This window comes from Homarus americanus, unplaced genomic scaffold (genome assembly GCF_018991925.1).
Source record: "Homarus americanus isolate GMGI-L3 unplaced genomic scaffold, GMGI_Hamer_2.0 scaffold55640, whole genome shotgun sequence".
In the NCBI taxonomy this organism is placed as follows: domain Eukaryota; kingdom Metazoa; phylum Arthropoda; class Malacostraca; order Decapoda; family Nephropidae; genus Homarus; species Homarus americanus.
Window position 1 is genome coordinate 4,550,583 of NW_024713650.1, and position 19,968 is coordinate 4,570,550.

Sequence of the window (19,968 nt, forward strand, 5' to 3'; positions counted from 1 at the left end):
GTTAAAGTCCCCCATGATAAGGAGGTGGCTAGGGTTGAGCATCGCTGCATTGTCTATTAAGGCTCTTAAGTTCCTTTGGTTAATAAGCTACAGTTTGGAGATCTGTAGATACACCCGACGATAAGTAAGTCTCTTCCCTTTAATTTAATTTTACACCACTTGGACTCTTCAAAAACATCCTCTCCCTGTACCCTCGCCTGGCTGGCTCTAAGGTCTTGCCTAGCATAGATAACCACATCCCTCTTGCAAGTTTCTTGAAAGGTTCGTAAATGAGTCATATCCAACAATGCTGAACTCCGTTCCTCTGGGTCGATTCTCCTGTTCTTGTACAACAGTTCTACAGCTCCTACAATATCTGGTTGGTGTACCTTCAGTAGTGTTCCAAACTTCTCTCTCTTATCAAGGAACGTGTCAGTATTAGTGTACATGACTTTCAAACCGGAATTTGTTCTCGGTAACGTCTCTGCTTTTGGTAGTGACTCCGGCCCACCTCTATTCTCAGCAGCTGCAGTTTCCTAAATGCATTAAATTTTGCAGGGTGTAGTCAGAGATGTCATTGTTTACATGGCACTTGCTTCCTCCTGGGCGGGAGGTAGAGCTGGTGGGGTGTACTCCCCCTGCTCTGTGCTGGCGCTCTTGCTTCCACTACCTCCCCTGGATATAACCTACGTACAAACCTGTTCCCGTTCCTCCTCGACTCCTCCCTCCTCTGCTTCAAGCATTGTAGGAGTTTTTTGTGCTGTTCCTTCTGCATTAATCGTGCGATCTGGGTGGATGGATGTATTCCGAAATGCATCGCACCTTGTTAAGTTTTTGCTTGCCAAATAACCTCCCATTTCTCCTCCTCACTCACTAGTGTGAGCCTGAGGGGGTGAGGCTTATCCTCCTGCTTTCGTCCCAGCCTCCTCACATCCTGAGAGAGGCTGACATATTCAAACCCCTGTACAAATATTCTCAAACTGCAACTTATCGTGTGTTTTCCTAGTCTCCGCTTCCTCCAACTGGCTCTCAGGGACTCCAAAGACTATTATGTTGTTCCTGAGCTCAGACATTCCCGTTGTTCCTCCTCTCCCCTAACAGTAGGTCTGCCATCTTTTCAAGACACTTCTTCAGAGACCTAGCTGTAGAACTTGTTTGGATCCTGCATTACTCTCCGCCACCTACCATGGCCCTGTTAAAGCCTGAGCATAACTCTTCTCATTATACCGTAGTTGTGCTACTGGTAGTGGTGATATTAATAGTAAGTTGTAGTAGTAGTATTTTGTCAAATATGAAAAATAAATACCAAATGTGTACCCCCAAACACACACACTCTTTTTCTCCTCACACACACACACACACACCAGTATTTCTTAAGGACAACACCACTATATGTCACCATGTGTGTTTCAGGTGTGTTCAAACTACACCGCTAAGATCGACCGATGCATCATGAACAAGCCACCCACCAGCAGAAGGCTCATACTTCCCCTTCAGGTAAGTGTTATGTCAACAAGTTCTCCCATGATTCTTACGTTAGGATTCTCAGATCATATGAAGATGAGTAACCCTTTTTTGTTTCATCTTGTTATTAACCACCTTAATGCTGTCGTGCCCTAACCTAACAATAACTTAACTTAATGCTAACCTAACTTGAATGTACCTAAACCACCCATAGATAACATTAGACTTGATTATGGTGTTTAATTAATCAAGTGAAATATTGGCACCACATAGTCATCCATTTCTCGGTCTTATTTTCCTTTTGGTATTTTCTTTTTTTTTCCTGTTTCTCTCTTCATTCATTTTCTATTTTGTTATTGTTTTCTAAAATATTTTGCACCCAATTACAGTATCTGGAGAACATCTGGCAGCCGGATGCTTTCTTCAAGAACGCCATCCGTTCGTCTATACATAAAGACTGGGTGGATAATGAATACCTCGCTTACTACACGAACGACGGACACATTAGACTGTTCAGCAGGTATCTTGGCCCACTACCCCTTATTCCTTCACTTTTTTTTAAATAGTATAAGAATTATAATTATAGGATCTAATATTGAAAATTATTAATAAAACCGTATTAGTTATTTTGAGATTATTAATGTTATTATTATTGATTACTTAATAAGGGTCCGGTGGGCAAGTGGATACATACAAAAAAGTACATTAATAGTGAAGTAGAATTTAAATGTCGAAAAGTTTGGGAGAAAATCCATGAAAAAGTTTCTTTGATTATGAATATAGATAAGAAATTTATAATTATACAAGAATTCATAAATATTGTTCTTTATTTAATAGTACTTTTAGGTGTAGGAGACAGTTATATATTTTTTTAATTGATATTTACAGTAGATGGAAATAATTAAGATATAATTAATAGAGATTATTTATGAATACGACCACTTCATACCTAAGATAAATTAGTTAAACATATTCTAATGGTTCACACACACACACACACACACACACACACACACACACACACACATGGTAAAGCACAGACCACCTTGTATGTGCACATTTTTAGTTGTAGACAGATGGTGTGCACATACTGTACTGCTCACACTAATCACTGTGCACTTATTGGTTCACTTGTTTTGGATGAGTCATGACCATAAGAAAAAAACTCTCTCTCTCTCTCTCTCTCTCTCTCTCTCTCTCTCTCTCTCTCCCTCTCTCTCTCTCTCTCTCTCTCTCTCTCTCTCTCTCTCCCCTTCCTTCCTTCCTTCCCCCCCTTCTTTCATTCCTTTCTCTCTCCTCTCTCACCCCTCTCACCCCCTCTCTCCCCTCCCTTCCGTCCTTCCTTCCTTTCTCTCTCTTTCTCTCTCTCTCTCTCTCTCTCTCTCTCTCTCTCTCTCTCTCTCTCTCTCTCTTACCCCTCTCACCCCTCTCCACCCTCCCCTCACCCCTCTCACCTCCCTCCTCCCTTCCTTCCCTTCCTTCCTTCCTGCCTTCATTCCCTTTCCTCCTCCTCTCTCTCTCTCTCTCTCTCTCTCTCTCTCTCTCTCTCTCTCTCACCCTCCTCCCCTCCCTCCCCTTCCTTCCTTCCTTCCTTCCTTCCTTCCTTCCTTCCTTCCTTCCTTCCTTCCTTCATTCTCTTCTCTCTCTCCCTCCTCCTTCCTTCTACCTTCCTTCCCTTCCCTTCCTTCCTTCTTCCTTCCTTCCTTCCTTCCTTTCTCTCTCTCTCTCTCTCCTCTCTCTCTTACCTTTATTCCTTCCTTCCTTCCTTCCTTTTCCTTCCTTCTTCCTTTACTCCCCTCTCTCTCTCAACCCTTCCTTCCTTCCTCTTCCTTCCTTCCTTCCTTCCCCTCTCTCCCTCCCTCCCTCTCACCAGGATGAGTATCACCCTCATGTGCCATCGCTTCCACCCATTATCCGCACGATGAGCAGTGAATGCTGTGATTCAGAGCTGTGAGTTTACCACCTAAGTCTGTACTTTCTGTGACTGTACTCTGTGGCTACCTGTGACTTTACTCTGTGGCTGTACTCTGTGGCTGTACTCTGTGACTGTACTCTGTGGCTGTACTCTGTGGCTGACTCTGTGACTGTACTCTGTGGCTATACTCTCAGCTGTACTCTGTGACTGTACTCTGGCTGCTCCTGACTGTACTCTTGCCTGTAGCTGTACTCTGTTACTGTACTCTGTGTGCCTGCTGTGGCTGCTCTGTGGTTGTACTCTCGTGATCCTGTTATGTGGCTGTATTCTGTGGCTGTCTTGCTGTCCTTAGAACTCTCTGTGACTGACTCTCTGGCTGTACTCTGCTGGCTGTACTCTCTGTGACTGACTCCGTGATACAGACTCTGTGGCTGTACTCTGCTGTTCGTGGCTGTACTCTGCGGCTGTACTCTGTGACTGACTCTGTGATACTGCGTCTCCTGAGACTGCACTCTGGCTGTGCTCTGTGGCTGTACTCTGTGACTGCTCTCTGTGACTAGTACTCTGTGTGCACTCTGTGGCTGTACTCTGTGGCACCTGTACTCTGTGGCTGTACTCTGTAGTTGTACTCTGTGATACTGTACTCTGTACCTCTGTGGCTGTATTCTCTTGACTGTACTCTGCGGCCTTTCTCCTACTCTGTGATACTGTACTCTGACTGGACTCTGTGCTGACTCTGTGGCTGTACTCTGTGACTGCTCTCCTGTGAGCTGTACTCTGTGGCTGCCTGCGGCTGTACTCTAGCAGTTTGGCCACTCTGTGATACTGTACTAACTGCTGTATTTACCTTGGCTGTACTCTGTTAGCACTCTGTAGCTGTACTCTGTGGCTGTACTCTGTGTTGCCTTTATGTGCTGATTCTGTGACTATACTCTGCATACTCTGCAGCTGTACTCTGATACTGTACTATGTGGCTGTATTCTGTGGCTGCTCTTGCTCTGCGGCTGTACTCTGCGACTGTACTCTGTGCTGTACTCTGTGGCTGTACTCTGTACTGTACTCTTACCGACTGTACTCTGTGACTATACTCTGTGTGTCTGTTGGCCTCTGTGGCTGTCTGTGTCTCTGTGATACTGTACTATGGCTGTACTCTATGACTGTACTCTGTGGCTGTACTCTATGACTGTACTCTATGACTGTACTCTGTGGCTGTACTCTGTGGCTGTACTCTGTGACTGTACTCTATGACTGTACTCTATGACTGTACTCTGTGGCTGTACTCTATGACTGTACTCTATGACTGTACTCTGTGGCTGTACTCTGTGACTGTACTCTATGACTGTACTCTATGACTGTACTCTGTGGCTGTACTCTGTGACTGTACTCTATGACTGTACTCTATGACTGTACTCTGTGACTATACTCTATGACTGTACTCTGTGACTGTACTCTGTGGCTGTACTCTGTGACTATATGCTCACTATTTTGTACTCCTGTAGAGGCTCATGCTCTGAGCTGCCTCTGTGGCTGTGCTCTGTGACTGTACTCTGTGGCTGTACTCTGGTATATACCAGTAGTAATATGTGGCTGTACTCTGTGACTGTACTCTGGCGACACTCCATTTACTCTATGACTGTGTACTCTAGCCCAGTGACTGTACTCTGTGACTATACTCTATGACTATACTCTATGACTGTACTCTGTGGCTGTACTCTGTGACTGTACTCTATGACTGTACTCTGTGGCTGTACTCTGTGACTGTATTCTATAACTGTACTCTGTGACTGTACTCTATGACTGTACTCTGTGGCTGTACTCTGTGGCTGTACTCTGTGGCTGTACTCTGTGACTGTACTCTGTGACTGTACTCTGTGACTTAACTCTGTGACTATACTCTATGACTGTACTCTGTGACTGTACTCTGTGACTTAACTCTGTGACTATACTCTATGACTGTACTCTGTGGCTGTACTCTGTGACTGTACTCTATGACTGTACTCTGTGGCTGTACTCTGTGATACTGTATTTGCATGGTGGAAGATGGATTCACACATTGCACTAATTAGAATCACACTTTCCTTTGGTTTTTATGCTGTGTAATATTTGTGAAAGGAATGCTCATATTTTTTTTTTTATTTCAATATATGTGATGAGGAAATTTATGCTTTATAGAAATGTAGTCACAGTGAAAAACCTCCATATAAAGGACTTCTCTTTCCATATAATCCGTTAGAGGGTTTTTTTTCATCTAATGGACCCTCGATATAATGGACTTTCACCCTTATATCTAAAAAAAAATACAAGTGTCCATAACCTAACCTAACCTAACCAAAGCTAACCTAACCTAACCTCCCGGAAGTATTATACTGTAAATGCTTGTGTCATTTCTATATTCTCAGACTGTGGCTTTCTGTGGAGGGAAGTCTTGGCTGGTTTGAACATACTGTAGACATTGTGCTTGGTGTTATGCCTACAGTCTAATATAGATGCTGTAGAACTCCTTACCGTAGAGCTTCTGTAGTGTAGTATTAACCCATTCCACCGTCAGGAGGTTCACAACCCCTCCTAATAATCATCAGGAGATAAAAATGCATGAAGTTAGTTATTTATATCAACAGATTCTCCGCCACCTTCATCTGCAAGTTTAGTTTCGTCTATTTTCCTCATGACATCCAGACCTGCAGCATGAGGATCGAGTCGTGTGAGTGACCTTAGAATTAACACGTGGTTTTTTTTTTTTTTTTTTAGATATTTTTGATATGTCTCTTTGGTGAGTTATGAAGTATCTTTTTAATTGGTTGGTTTGTCACTCACTTAACGTAACCAAATATGTAGTTTTTTTTTTTTTATTGTTCATTGAAGGTTAAAGTTGGTTAGAATTATTAGGTATATAATTAATTAATGTGTAAAACCTAAAAGTAATTATGGAATTTGTTTTCATTGTTTATTGTTAGGAATTTCTTTGTGTTTCTTAAAGGGTTATATCAGAGTACACACACACACACACACACACACACACACACACACACACACACACACACACACACACACACACACACACATTTAAACCCCTGATATAATCAATTATAAATTGTATATTATTATTATTATTATTATTATTATTATTATAAATATTAATTGCGTCACTCTTCTTTCTTCCTACACCCACCTTCCCTCCCCATCCCTCTCACTGCCCCGTCCCTGACTCTCCCCTCCCTATCCTACCCACCCCACACCTCCCCTCACTCCCCAGTATCGTACGACAGTGACCTAGTTCAGTTCGAGTGGTGTGAGAGTTGGGCCCACGCGAGTAGTAAGCTAGACCATGACATCTTCTCTCTTCCACACTTCACTCTGGCCAAGTACGAGCATGTGGCCTGTAACGGTGAGTAACCCCCCTCCCTCTCCCACCCCCACACACTACACAAGTTTTTTCGCCATTTCTCTTCTCATTCTTCTTCCTTTCCCCCTTTTCCTCTCATTCTCGTTTTTTTTTCTCTTTTGGGGGTCTTCTTCTATTTTGGGGTATCTAATTCTGTTTTTTGGGTCTATAATTCTGTTTTGGGGTCACTAATTTTGTTTTGGGGCTTCTAATTCTGTTTTTGGGTCTAATTCTGATTTTGGGGTCTAACTCTGATTTTGGGGTCTAATTCTGTTTTTTGGGTCTATAATTCTATTTTGGGGTATGTAATTCTGTTTTTGGGGTCTCTAATTCTGTTGTTGGGGTCTAATTCTGATTTTGGGGTCTAACTCTGATTTTGGGGCTTCTAATTCTGTTTTTGGGGTCTCTAATTCTATTTTTGGGGCCTAATTCTGTTTTTGGGGTCACTAATTCTGTTTTTGGGCTTCTAATTCTGTTTTTGGGGTCTCTAATTCTATTTTTGGGGCCTAATTCTGTTTTTGGGGTCACTAATTCTGTTTTTGGGCTTCTAATTCTGTTTTTGGGCTTCTAATTCTGTTTTTGGGCTTCTAATTCTGTTTTGGGGTCTCTAATTCTGTTTTTGGGGTAACAAGGTCTCCACTGGGGTCTCTAGTTCAAAGTTTTCTAGGTCTCTGCTAGTCCTGAGGACCTACTTCCATAATCTGAATCAAATGTTAACATGACGAATAGATAAATAATACATAAATAAATAAATAAATCCATCTATATCTATCTTATCTCTCTCTCTCTCTTCCTCTCTTTTTTCTCTCTTTCTCTCTCTCTCTCTCTCTCTCTCCACTCACCTACCATTCCTAGCTTCAGGAGAATACCCGTGTGTGAAAGCCGTGTTTGTGCTGGTCCGTCACCCAGATTTTCACATCCTTCACACCTACGTGCCTACCGTCCTCATCGTTATCCTCTCCTGGATGTCCTTCTGGATAGCCCCGGATGCCACGCCAGGTACAGCCACAGGTAGACGAGCATTTGGAAGCTAGTTTGTACCCTACTAGCTGTGTGACTTTAGATCTAGAATGCTTTTACTATAGCCAACACCTTGATTGTGGAAGCTAGTTTGTACTCTACTAGCTGTGACTTTCGATTTAGAATGTTTTTACTAGCCAATGCCTTGAATCTGGATGCTAGTTTGTAACGTACTAGCTGTGTGACTTTAGATCTAGAATGCTTTTACTAGTCAACACCTTACTTTTACTTTACTTTTATCCTCTTCACCACTGATCGGCTCGTTAGCCACTTGGGCGATCGGTCGCTTCTCTGTTACACACTGTTGGCAAGTACTGGGCCTGCACCGGCTCCTGAATGTACCTGAACCCGCTCCAGTGTTGGTCAAGTCTGGTCTTGAAAGAGCTCACACTCGGTGCCGTCACAATACTCTCTAGCAAATTGTTCCAAGAGTTCACAACTCTCACTCCAAAAAAGTTTGCCCTCACAGTGTTTTGGACTTGCTGCTTCTTCAACCTCGAGCTGTGACCCCTTGTGGGGCGAGCGTCCACCAGCTCCAGGTAAGGACACTCGACTGAGTAGTGCCCTCTGAGATGCTTATACACCTCAATTAGGTCGCCCCTTGCCCGTCTGTATTATAACCTAGGCAGTTACAGGCGCTCTAATCTCTCAGGGTAGCTGAGGTGTCGAAGTGCAGGCACCAGTCTTGTGGCCCTCCTTTAGACATTTTCAACCAACTGACAGTCCCGAGTATATCTCGGGGACCAGACGGGGTGACAGTACTTCAGGCGGGGAAGCTCTTTCTTATAAGACCCAATATTTAAGTTGCTTGGTTCGCCTTCTTCTCACAAGGGCCCGAGAAGTTCAGTTCATTGTCAACATGCACACCCAGGTCCTTTTCGCATCCAGTCTCAATTAATGCAGTTTCTTCGTCCCGTTGCGACATATGATACGCCTCCCTACCATTGGTACGCCCCAGGTGCATCCTCTTACACTTCGTGACATTGAATCTCAGCAGCCATTTCTTCGACCATTCTTGAAGTTCACAGAGATACTTCTCCAGCAAGCACAGTCTGCATGGTTCTTAATTTCTTGAAATAACTTGGCATCATCCTCAAACATTTGTATGGAGGAGTGTACAGCGTCAGGCATGTCATTTATGAAGCAAACAAACAACAGTGGGTCCAATACACTGCCCTGTGGTTTCCCGCTTGTTACGGGTACACATGACGATATCGTACCATTAATCACCACACACTGCTTGCTATCATGCAGAAAGTCTCCGATCCATGCTAGGACATTTCCCCGAATTCTGTACCCTTCCTGTTAAATTGTCAGCCTTTCATGGGGTACACTGTCGAAAGCCTTGGCAAAATCTAAGTATATATTGTCGATATTGCCGCCCTGTTCAAGAATTTGCGTCCAAACATCCAGTACCTTGAGCAATTGTGTTAAACAGGAGCGTCCCGGCATAAAACCATGTTGACAATCGTTTACAAGGTTATTTCATAGTACATGTTCCATCACGGCATCTCTTATAATGCTCTCAAGTACTTTACACTGTGCTGGTCAAGCTCACTGGTCTATAATTATTCGTGGAGTGATGACCGCCCGTCTTGAAAATAGGACTCACATAAGCCACTTTCCAATCACTGGGGACCTTTTGCTCATCCAGGCATTTACATAACAGGATCTTCAGCAGCTCATCAAGCTCGTTGCACAACTCTCTCAGCACTCTAGGATGCACCATGTCAGGGCCGGGACTCTTATGGACCTTTAGCCTGGACAGTTTATTTCTTATAACCTCTTCTGTGAACACAATGTGGTCAACACTGCGTCGAACCGTCTATCCTCAAACGCAGAAAGATTGTTCACATCCTCTCGTGAACACCGAGGAAAAGAAACTGTTCACCGCCTCCGTTTTGTCTTGGTCAGAATCTGCATAACTACCATCTTCAAGCCTCAGGTCAGATACTCCTACTCACGTTTAATTTTTGACTTTGGGTAGCGGTAAAACGCTTTTGGGTTTTACTTGACCTCACGTGCAATCCGCCTTTGGAACTCCTTCTCAGCCCTTCTACACTCTGACTGTGCTTGGTTCCTGGATCTGGTATACTGTACATCCTCTTGTCCTGCTCATCGTTTATCCTAACCCACGTCTTGAATTTCTGGGTTTTCTTCTTAATTTTATCGACCGCCGCATGGTTCATGTGTAGTGGTCTCCTTGTATTCTTGAAGGCACTGGGTTTGGTCTTGAGTATATATTTATCGATCAAATGGTCCACTTTACTAGCTGTAATGTTCAGCATAGCGACTTGTGGCGCACTGGTCAGCATCCTCGCCTCGCAAGCTAGCGGACCTGAGTTCGATCCCCGGGCAAGGTGAAACTATGGGCAAGTTTCTTTGAACCATTTGCCTCTGTCTACCCAGCAGTACTTGGGAACCTGAATGTTAATCGATTTGCGGATCGTATTTCGGTGTAATGGTTAGCCAGTGCAGTTGGCGAGCTGTCCAGTCTTCTCGGACTATTCCGTGACACTGGGTCAAGCAGCTCGTTAACTTAGGGTGTGGTTGTTGTGTTGGCAAGAGCTTCTACACCTTAGCAAATTCACGCCTAGGAGGCCCTTGGGCCGGCCATCCTCGATTTCGAGGGGCTTCCATTATTATTAGTGTCTGCGTTCTTATACCTTAGTGAGTCAGGCGAGTGGATACCCCTCATCTCTTCCCTCATCCCGTCGTGATTACCCTTGTGATATTTGACCCTGGACCTGGTTTTGTCGTGAACCAAGTAAAGTTAAATCTGAAGAACAACGTTACCTGGTGGCAAGTACCATTTGGGGCTAGTTTGTACTCTACTAGCTGTGACTTTAGATCCAGAATGATTTACTAGCCAACACCTTCAGTCTGGAAGGTAGTTTGTACTCTACTAGCTGTGACTTTAGATCCAGAATGATTTACTAGCCAACACCTTGAGTCTGGAAGCTAGTTTGTACTCTACTAGCTGTGACTTGTAGATCTAGAATGCTTTTACTAGCCAACATCTTGGATCTAGGTTCTAGTTTGCACCCTACTAGCTCTGACTTTAGATCTAGAATGTTTTTACTAGCCAACACATTGAGTCTGGAAGCTAGTTTGTACCTTAGTAATTGTGACTTTAATTATAGAAGCTTAATAGCCAGCACTCAAGATGCATTAACTACCCAACACTGAGAAGACTGGAAGATAATTTGGCCCTACCAGTAATAGCCTTAGTTATGGACCAATGATTCCCAGACTATTGAACATGACGCTCCCTTTATTTCTGCTAAGTCCTCACGCCTTCCCTGTACCCACCTCTCGGCCCCCAGTTTGGGAAATATATAGACGCTTAATATCCAATACCCTGGAAGCATTTACTCGCCTTGATCATGGACTTAGAAGCTAGTTTGTTCCTACTAGATGTCGCTTTAGTTTTAGACACTTAATAGCCAACATACTAGAAGTATTACCTAACTAACACCATGAATCTGAAAGCTAGTTTGTCTCAACTAGAATCATATTTTCTTGTACAGGCACCATGGAACTAGCAGCCTACTAGCCATACCCATGGATCTAGAAACTCTCTTATCATATTAGATAGTTCCTATTAACTAGTAAGACCTCTAGTTATAGATTAGGTTTTAAGCTGGGTTTAGGTTAGGTTAGGTTAAGCTAGATTAGGGATAGAAAGGGATAGGTTAACTTAAGCTGGGTTTAGGTTAGGTTAGGTTAAGCTAGATTAGGGATAGAAAGGGATAGGTTATCTTTGTTTGGAGTAGAAGAGAATAGATTACAGTAAGTTAGGTTAGGTGGGGAGAGTCAGTGAATCAATGTAGGTACTGTAGATAATGTAGGTACTGTAGATAATGTAGGTACTGTAGATAATGTAGGTACTGTAGATAATGTAGGTACTGTAGGTACTGTAGATAATGTAGGTACTGTAGATAATGTAGGTACTGTAGATAATGTAGGTACTGTAGGTACTGTAGATAATGTAGGTACTGTAGATAATGTAGGTGCTGTAGATAATGTAGGTACTGTAGATACTGTAGGTACTGTAGATAATGTAGGTACTGTAGATAATGTAGGCACTGTAGATACTGTAGGTACTGTAGGTACTGTAGATACTGTAGGTATTGTAGATAATGTAGGTACTGTAGGTACTGTAGATACTGTAGGCAATTGTAGATAATGCAGGCAATTGCAGGCAATTGCAGGTGAATTGCAGGCACTGTAGATAATGAGTGGTACTGTAGATAATGCAGGTACTGCAGGCAATTGCAGATAAATGTAGGTACTGTAGATAATGCAGGTACTGCAGATAATGTGCAGGTACCGTAGATAATGGTGGGTACTGTGGAGGTACTGTAGATAATGTAGGCACTGCAGATACGCAGGCACTGTAGGCACTGGGTGTATAATGTAGGCACTGCAGGTACTGGCACTGGGTAAGAATGCAGGGGTACCGTAGATAATGCAGGTACTGTAGATAATGCAGGTACTGTAGGCAATTGCAGGCAATTGCAGGTACTGTAGATAATGTAGGTAATTGTAGGTACTGTAGATAATGTAGGCACTGTAAGGTACTGTGGATAATGCAGGTACTGTAGATACGTAGGAATTGCAGGCACTGTAGATAATGTAGGCACGTAGATATGTAGGCACTGTAGATAATGTAGGGAATTGCAGGCAATTGTAGATAATGTAGGTACTGTAGATAAATGTAGCACGCAGATAATGTAGGTACTGTAGATAATGTAGTACTGTAGAGATACTGTAGGTACTGTAGATAATGCAGGCACTGTAGATAATGAATTCAGTAATGCAAATGCAGATAATGTAGATACTGTAGGTACTGTAGATAATGTAGGTGAATTGCAGGCACTGTAGATACTGTAGATAATGTGGTGTCTGCAGATAACGTAGGCACTGTAGATAATGTAGGCAACGTAGACACTGTAGGTACTGCAGATACTGTAGTACTGTAGATAATGTAGGCAATTGTAGAAATGTGATACCGTAGGTACTAGATAATGTAGGTACTGGGATAATGTAGGTACTGTAGATAATGGTGGGGCATTGCAGGTACTGCAGATACTGTAGGGTACTCGTAGATAATGCAGGCACCATAGGCAATTGCAGGATAAAGCTAGGGTACTGCAGATAATGCAGGCACTGTAGATAATGTAGGCACTGTAGATACCATAGGTACCTAGTAGATAATGCAGGCACTGCAGATACTGCAGGCACTGTAGATAATGCAGGCACTATAGGCACTGTAGATAATGTAGGCACTGCAGATTAGCAGGCATTGTAGATAAGGTAAGAATTGCAGGTACCGTAGATACTGCAGGGCACAATAGGCACCGATAATGCAGGTACTGCAGGCACCGTAGTAGATAATGTAGGTACTCGTAGGTACTGTAGATACTGCAGGTACTGCAGATAATGTAGGCACTGCAGATAATTGCAGGCACTGTAGATAATGCAGGCACTATAGGTACTGTAGATAATGTAGGTACCGTAGATACTGTAGGTATTGTAGATAATGTAGGTGCACTGTAGGTACCGTAGATAATGAGGTACCTGTAGATAATGTAGGTACTGTAGATACTGTAGGTAACTGCAGATACTGCAGGCAATTGTAGATAATGTAGGTACCGTATACTGCAGGTACTGTAGATACAGGTACTGTAGATAAGAAGGTAAGTACTGTAGATACCGTAGATAATGGTGTACTGCAGGCAAGTGTACCTGTAGATACTGCAGGTACGTGGAAAATGCAGGCACTGTAGATAATGCAGGCAATTGCAGATAATGCAGGTACTGCAGATAATGTAGGCACTGTAGATACTGTAGGCATTGCAGATAATGCAGTACTGTAGATACGTAGGTAATTGTAGGCACTGTAGATAATGTAGTACTGTAGATAATGTAGGTACTGTAGATAATGTAGGTACTGTAGATAATGTAGGTACTGTAGATAATGTAGGCACTGTAGATAATACTGTAGGTACTGTAGGGTACTAGATAATGCAGGTACTGTAGATAATGTAGGTACTGTGATAATGTAGGTACTGTAGATAATGCAGGTACTGTAGATACGTAGGCACGTAGATACTGTAGGTACCGTAGATAATGTAGGCACTGTAGATACTGTAGGCGAATTGCAGGCTACTGTAGATAATGTAGGCACTGCAGATAATGTAGGTACTGTAGATAATGTAGGTACTGTAGATTAATTGCAGGTACTGTAGATAATGTAGGCAATTGCAGGATACGTAGGCAACTGCAGATACTGTAGGTACTGTAGGCACTGTAGATAATGTAGTACTGTAGATAATGTAGGTACTGTAGATAATGCAGGCATTGCAGATACTGCAGGCAACTGCAGATAATGTAGGCACTGTAGATACTGTAGTTCGCAGATACTGTGATAATGTAGGCACTGTAGATAATGTAGGTGCATTGTAGGTACTGCAGATACTGCAGGCAATTGCGTAGATACTGTAGATAATGCAGGCACTGTAGATAACTGCAGATAATGTAGGCACCAGATAATGTAGCACTGCAGGTACCGTAGATAATGTAGGCAATTGCAGATGACTGCAGGTACGTGTGTGATTACCGTAGATAATGTAGGCAACTGCAGATAATGCAGGTACTGCAGGCACTGCAGATAATGCAGGCACCGTAGATAATGCAGGCACTGTAGATACTGCAGGCACCGTAGATAATGCAGGTACTGCAGGCACTGCAGGCAATTGCAGGCGCCAGATAATGCAGGTACCGAGATAATGCAGGCACCGTAGATAATGGTACAGGTACTGTAGACAATGTGGTGGCACCGTAGATAATGGTACTGTAGATAATGCAGGTACTGTAGACAATGTAGGCACGCAGATACTGTAGGCACTGCAGATACTGTAGGCAATTGCAGATAATGCAGGCAATGGTGAAAAGGTAGATAATGGGTACTCTGTAGATAATGCAGGTACTGCAGATACTGGAGGCACTGTAGGAATGTAGGTACTGTAGATACTGTAGGTACTGTAGATAATGTAGGTACTGTAGGTAATGTAGGTACTGTAGGTACTGTAGGTACTGTAGATAATGTAGGTACTGTAGATAATGTAGGTACTGTAGATAATGTAGGTACTGTAGGTACTGTAGATACTGTAGGTACTGTAGATAATGTAGGTACTGTAGGTAATGTAGGTACTGTAGGTACTGTAGATAATGTAGGTACTGTAGGTACTGTAGATAATGTAGGTACTGTAGATAATGTAGGTACTGTAGATAATGTAGGTACTGTAGGTACTGTAGATAATGTAGGTACTGTAGATAATGTAGGTACTGTAGATAATGTAGGTACTGTAGATGATGTAGGTACTGTACGTACTGTAGATAATGTAGGTACTGTAGATAATGTAGGTACTGTAGGTACTGTAGGTACTGTAGGTACTGTAGATAATGTAGGTACTGTAGATAATGTAGGTACTGTAGATAATGTAGGTACTGTAGGTACTGTAGATAATGTAGGTACTGTAGATAATGTAGGTACTGTAGATAATGTAGGTACTGTAGGTACTGTAGGTACTGTAGATAATGTAGGTACTGTAGATAAATATAGATGATTACTTTATTCTACTTTTCCAGCTCGCGTGACGCTAGGAGTGACCTCCATCTTAACTATGGCTACCCAGTACTCCCAGTCCACCAAAAACTTGCCCCCAGGTAAGTCGGTGATGAGGAGAGGTAGGGTAGGGAGAAGGAGTAAGGGAGGGAGAGAGAGTGTGAGGGAGTGAGAGAGTGTGAGGGTGAGAGAGTGTGAGGGTGAGAGAGTGTGAGGGAGGGTGAGACGGTGTGAGGGAGGGTGAGACGGTGTGAGGGGGAGGAATGGAGGAGTGAGAGAGGGGGGGGAGAGTGTGAGAGGGGTGAGAGGTGTGAGGGAGGGAGACGTGAGAGGAGAGACAGTGTGAGGGAGAGAGGGGTGTGAGGGAGGGGTGAGACGGTGAGGGGAGAGAGAGGAGGGAGAGAGAGTGGGGAGGGGTGAGAGAGTGTGGAGGAGGGTGAATGGTGGGAGGGAGGGTGAGATGGTGTGAGGGGAGAGAGAGACAGTGTGAGGGAGGAGAGTGTGGGAGGGTGAGAGAGTGGGGGAGGAGGGTGAGACGGTGTGGTGGGGAGGGGGAGACAGGTGAGGGAGAGAGACAGTGTGGAGGGGTGAGAGGGGGTGGGGGAGGGTGAGACGGTGTGAGGGAGAGGAGGTAGTGTGAGGGAGAGAGAGACAGTGTGAGGGAGGGTGAGACAGTGTGAGGGAGAGAGAGACAGTGTGAGGGAGGGTGAGACAGTGTGAGGGAGAGAGAGACAGTGTGAGGGCGAGAGATAGTGTGAGGGTGAGAGAGTGTGAGGGAGGGTGAGACGGTGTGAGGGAGAGAGAGACAGTGTGAGGGAGGGTGAGACGGTGTGAGGGAGAGAGAGACAGTGTGAGGGAGTGAGAGACATTGTGAGGGAGAGAGAGCCAGTGTGAGGGAGAGAGAGAGAGAGAGAGAGAGAGAGACAGTGTGAGAGTTAACACATTCTTAAACTAAATTCATAAGTCAGTAATTCATCTACATAATTTCAACAACATCTGCATTTTTTTCTCCAAAATTTATTCTTTAAATTATTTGTATAGAAATTTGAAGATAAAAATACTACATAAAATGGCAGGATTCATGTAATAAACTGTGTGTGTGTATGACCCTGTAGTGTCATACATCAAGTCCCTGGATATATGGATGATCACGTGTATGGTGTATGTGTTCGCCGCCCTGCTTGAGTTCGCCATCGTCTACCACGTCCACTACCGCCGCACCATCAGTACGGTTCGTGGCCTCATCACCCCGACATCCACTACCAACGGCTCCTCCCAGGTCACACAGGTTAGTTACAATAGGTCAAAGTTCTGTGGGTCAACGAGGCATTGTTTGTAAATTGTCATAAATAAGCAAACTTTTTTTTGTGTTAGTTGCTCTTCCTGCTACAGAGTCTTGCACTATACTGTACATATCTAGACACTGTTGTAATGTAGCCAGAGTTGGTCTCTCTTGTAAGAAACATTCTTTACTTCACCCCACCTAGTTAATGGGTCACTATCTGTTAATTTGTCCTTCAGAAAAATACTTTCCAGTAAGGGTCTAGGGGCCTTTATCGCTCTCCATTTACATATATATATCAATCTATCCACTATCTATGTATCTATCTGCCTGTATTAGTCCATCACAGTATTATGCAGGGTACAGAGTTCCTCTCCTTCCCTGAAGCTAAGACTCACGAACAACTAAGACTCACGAACAACTAAGACCACATTTCGGTAAATCTCTTCCTAAAGAATCTATTTCTTAGGAACAGTTGTGACCAGTCTGGTTGTCCCCCACAGGGCCTGGGACTAGCGGTGCCCCGGCTACAGCGGTGGCAGGAGGCATGGCTGGAGTTCTGGCGGGGGGACACAGCCATCGACGAGGCGTCAAGGGTCCTCTTCCCTCTCACTTACTTCTCCTTCGTCATCGGTTACTTTGTGCTCCTGACGGGATCTCAGGAGAAAGGTTTCCTCTCCCGAGGAAATTCAACTTAGTGACCATCAGGTCACAGTGGCAGGGACCATTGTTGTACCACTTTGCACAGTCACCCTCAGGTCACAGCCCACAGCGGCAGGGACTACTGTACTCTCATAACACAATCACCCACAGGTCACTACACAGTCACCCACAGGTGTGAGGTCACAGTGGCAGGGAAGACTCCTGACTCACAAACATTATAAGGGGGTAAAACACATCCCTTTATATTTATGCTAAAATACTAAATAAAATAAAAGGATAATGAAATAGAAAATATTCACTATATAATGTGTACAATCTACAGTAAATGTTCGTCACAATACAGTAATAAAGTGACAGATTTATAATGTATGTACTGAACGAACCTTAAGTAACAAATAATGTTTATAGTACTGTACCTGTAAGTGTATCTGGTGATGAGCTGCCACCACCACGTCCCCTGTTGTGTTGTTGTATAAACTCAGGTATCGACGGCTGTACCATCTGGACCTGAATGTTCTTTACATTTCCACTTGTAGAGGAACAAACACTGACAAATATGGCTGTTAATTTACTGATACGACAGAATAACTCACTTAAGAACCACCAACCAGCCAGCTCACTTGGAAAAAATTGTAATGCATATAATAGGTTAGGTTAGGATGTGTTAGAATACCATGTGTTAGGTTTGGTTGGGTTAGGTTAGGTTAGGTTAGGTTGATAGGTCAGTTCCCTGCTATAACAGCCATATTCAGGGTGATTTGTGGAGTGATGCTCTGACCTCGGATAACTGTTTATTTGTCATTGAAGAAGGTTTGGTGTAAAAAAAAAAAAGATTCTGCTTAATGCAACATGGTTTGAAACAACACACACACACACACACACACACACACACACACACACACACACACACACCTACCTCTGCTTCCTAAGTGTTAAATTTCTTCCCTTTGTAGAACCATTTTTATATCTTTCTCTTCCTCATCAAACTCCATCTACTCCTTCAGTACTCACTCTTCTCTCCTATCTCCTTATTTCTGTATTTCTTATCCCCTCTATCTTATTTACCTCACATATTCCCCTCAAGCATGTCATAAAACAGTATATATATATAATGGATTGTAGAAGTGTGTAGTTAACCGTATATTAACTCTTGTTTGTGTATTATAATCAGTATCATCACATATTACATCACTAATATATATCTCTGGGTTGTTTGACTAAGAATCTTTAAATAAATATTAAAAAAACGTTTGATATCTGATAATTATTTAACCCTTTTGTAGAATATTGAAATATGATGAGTCTACAGTATAATACAGAACAAAACGTTACAGTACAGAACAAAACAGTACTATAATATACGTCATTCACGGCTGTGCGATAACGGCACCTCTACGTGTGTCACGGGATGGGACTCAAACACAGGACACAATGGTGAGGGATGCACACTTTACCACTGGTCATTGTACCATTTCTCACACGGATATGCAGTATACGACTCGTTTAAATATATTTCATGTTATTAGAAATATTTATCATAATATAAAAACTATTAACTCAGTTTATTAACATTAACAACAGGTCCACTGGCTGTGCAGTGTACAGTATGTCATTGTGTCTTGTCAGACCCAAATGTTTGTACACAAGCTCATGTGACAGAGAAGCTGATCATTTTAAAAGGACAATTATCATGCTATTTGTGATAGGGGTTAATATTTAGTAGTTGCCACCACCTAACTGAATATTGAGTCATATATGGGGAGATAGAACAAAAAGAATAGAAATCTAATTTATTCTATAACGTTTCCGTCGCAAATTTATAGTTTTTGTGTTATATTAACTTTTATTTTATAATATTTGACCAATCAGTGTGTTTGTCATTCGTCGTGTGCGCCACAGGGCAGTGTATTGGGCCCACTGTTGTTTGTTTGCTTCATAAATGACATGCCTGAAGCTGTACACTCCTCCATACAAATGTTTGCGGATGACGCCAAGTTATTTCAAGAATTTAAGAACCATGCAGACTGTGAAGAGCTGCAGAAGGACCTCTGTGACCCTCATGAATGGTTAAAGAAATGGCTGCTGAGAGTCAACGTCTCGAAGTGTAAGAGGATGTCTTCCTTTTTATGTCTAATTACCTATGTACGTTTGTGTTTCTGTCTTTATGTGCCCTTCAGTATACAGTAACTACCATATCTATATCTAGCAGTTTATTTATCTATTACAGTACAATATATACCAGTATCTATCTATCAATACCTATTTCAGTTTGTTTTATCTGTATTTGTCAGTCTATTTATCAGTACAAGTATATGTCAGTCTTATCAATCTAAACATAGTACAGTATGTCTATCTATCCATATGGCTTATCTATATCTGTCAGTATATATTCATTTTTATACCATATATACGTCTTCCACTTCAGGTGTTCAGCTTGTTTCAGAATTGTCCTTGCATTTTTTTTTATGATAAAGATATCACACATAAGAAATGACCTTAATGGTGTTTCTTTAATTGAGGAATTTTCAGTTAAATTTCGACCGAGTTACACGATAAACCTCGTTCTTTCATCGTTTTGTCCCGCAAGGATGAACTTTCTGTCGTCTTGATCCTGTAAATGTATCGTAGGC

General features: G+C 42.7%; 1 protein-coding gene across 1 annotated transcript; it reads left to right on the forward strand.

Annotated features, from left to right (window-relative positions):
- Positions 1-6,580: 6,580 nt before the first annotated feature.
- On the forward strand, positions 6,581-18,540 carry LOC121874238 (glutamate-gated chloride channel alpha-like). Its single transcript, XM_042378316.1, has 5 exons — positions 6,581-6,743; positions 7,602-7,739; positions 15,417-15,494; positions 16,509-16,681; positions 17,179-18,540. Exons 2-5 carry the CDS (start codon positions 7,706-7,708, stop codon positions 17,371-17,373), a joined length of 480 nt encoding a protein of 159 aa, XP_042234250.1. The 5' UTR covers positions 6,581-6,743; positions 7,602-7,705; the 3' UTR covers positions 17,374-18,540.
- Positions 18,541-19,968: the final 1,428 nt, after the last annotated feature.

Bases quoted from the DNA above. Each gene is read 5' to 3' on its own strand.
- LOC121874238 (XM_042378316.1), top strand. From the start codon at position 7,706: ATGTCCTTCTGGATAGCCCCGGATGCCACGCCAG. The intron at 7,740-15,416 runs GTACAGCCACAG...CTACTTTTCCAG, and splicing joins AGCCCCGGATGCCACGCCAG to CTCGCGTGACGCTAGGAGTG. The intron at 16,682-17,178 runs GTTAGTTACAAT...TGTCCCCCACAG, and splicing joins GCTCCTCCCAGGTCACACAG to GGCCTGGGACTAGCGGTGCC.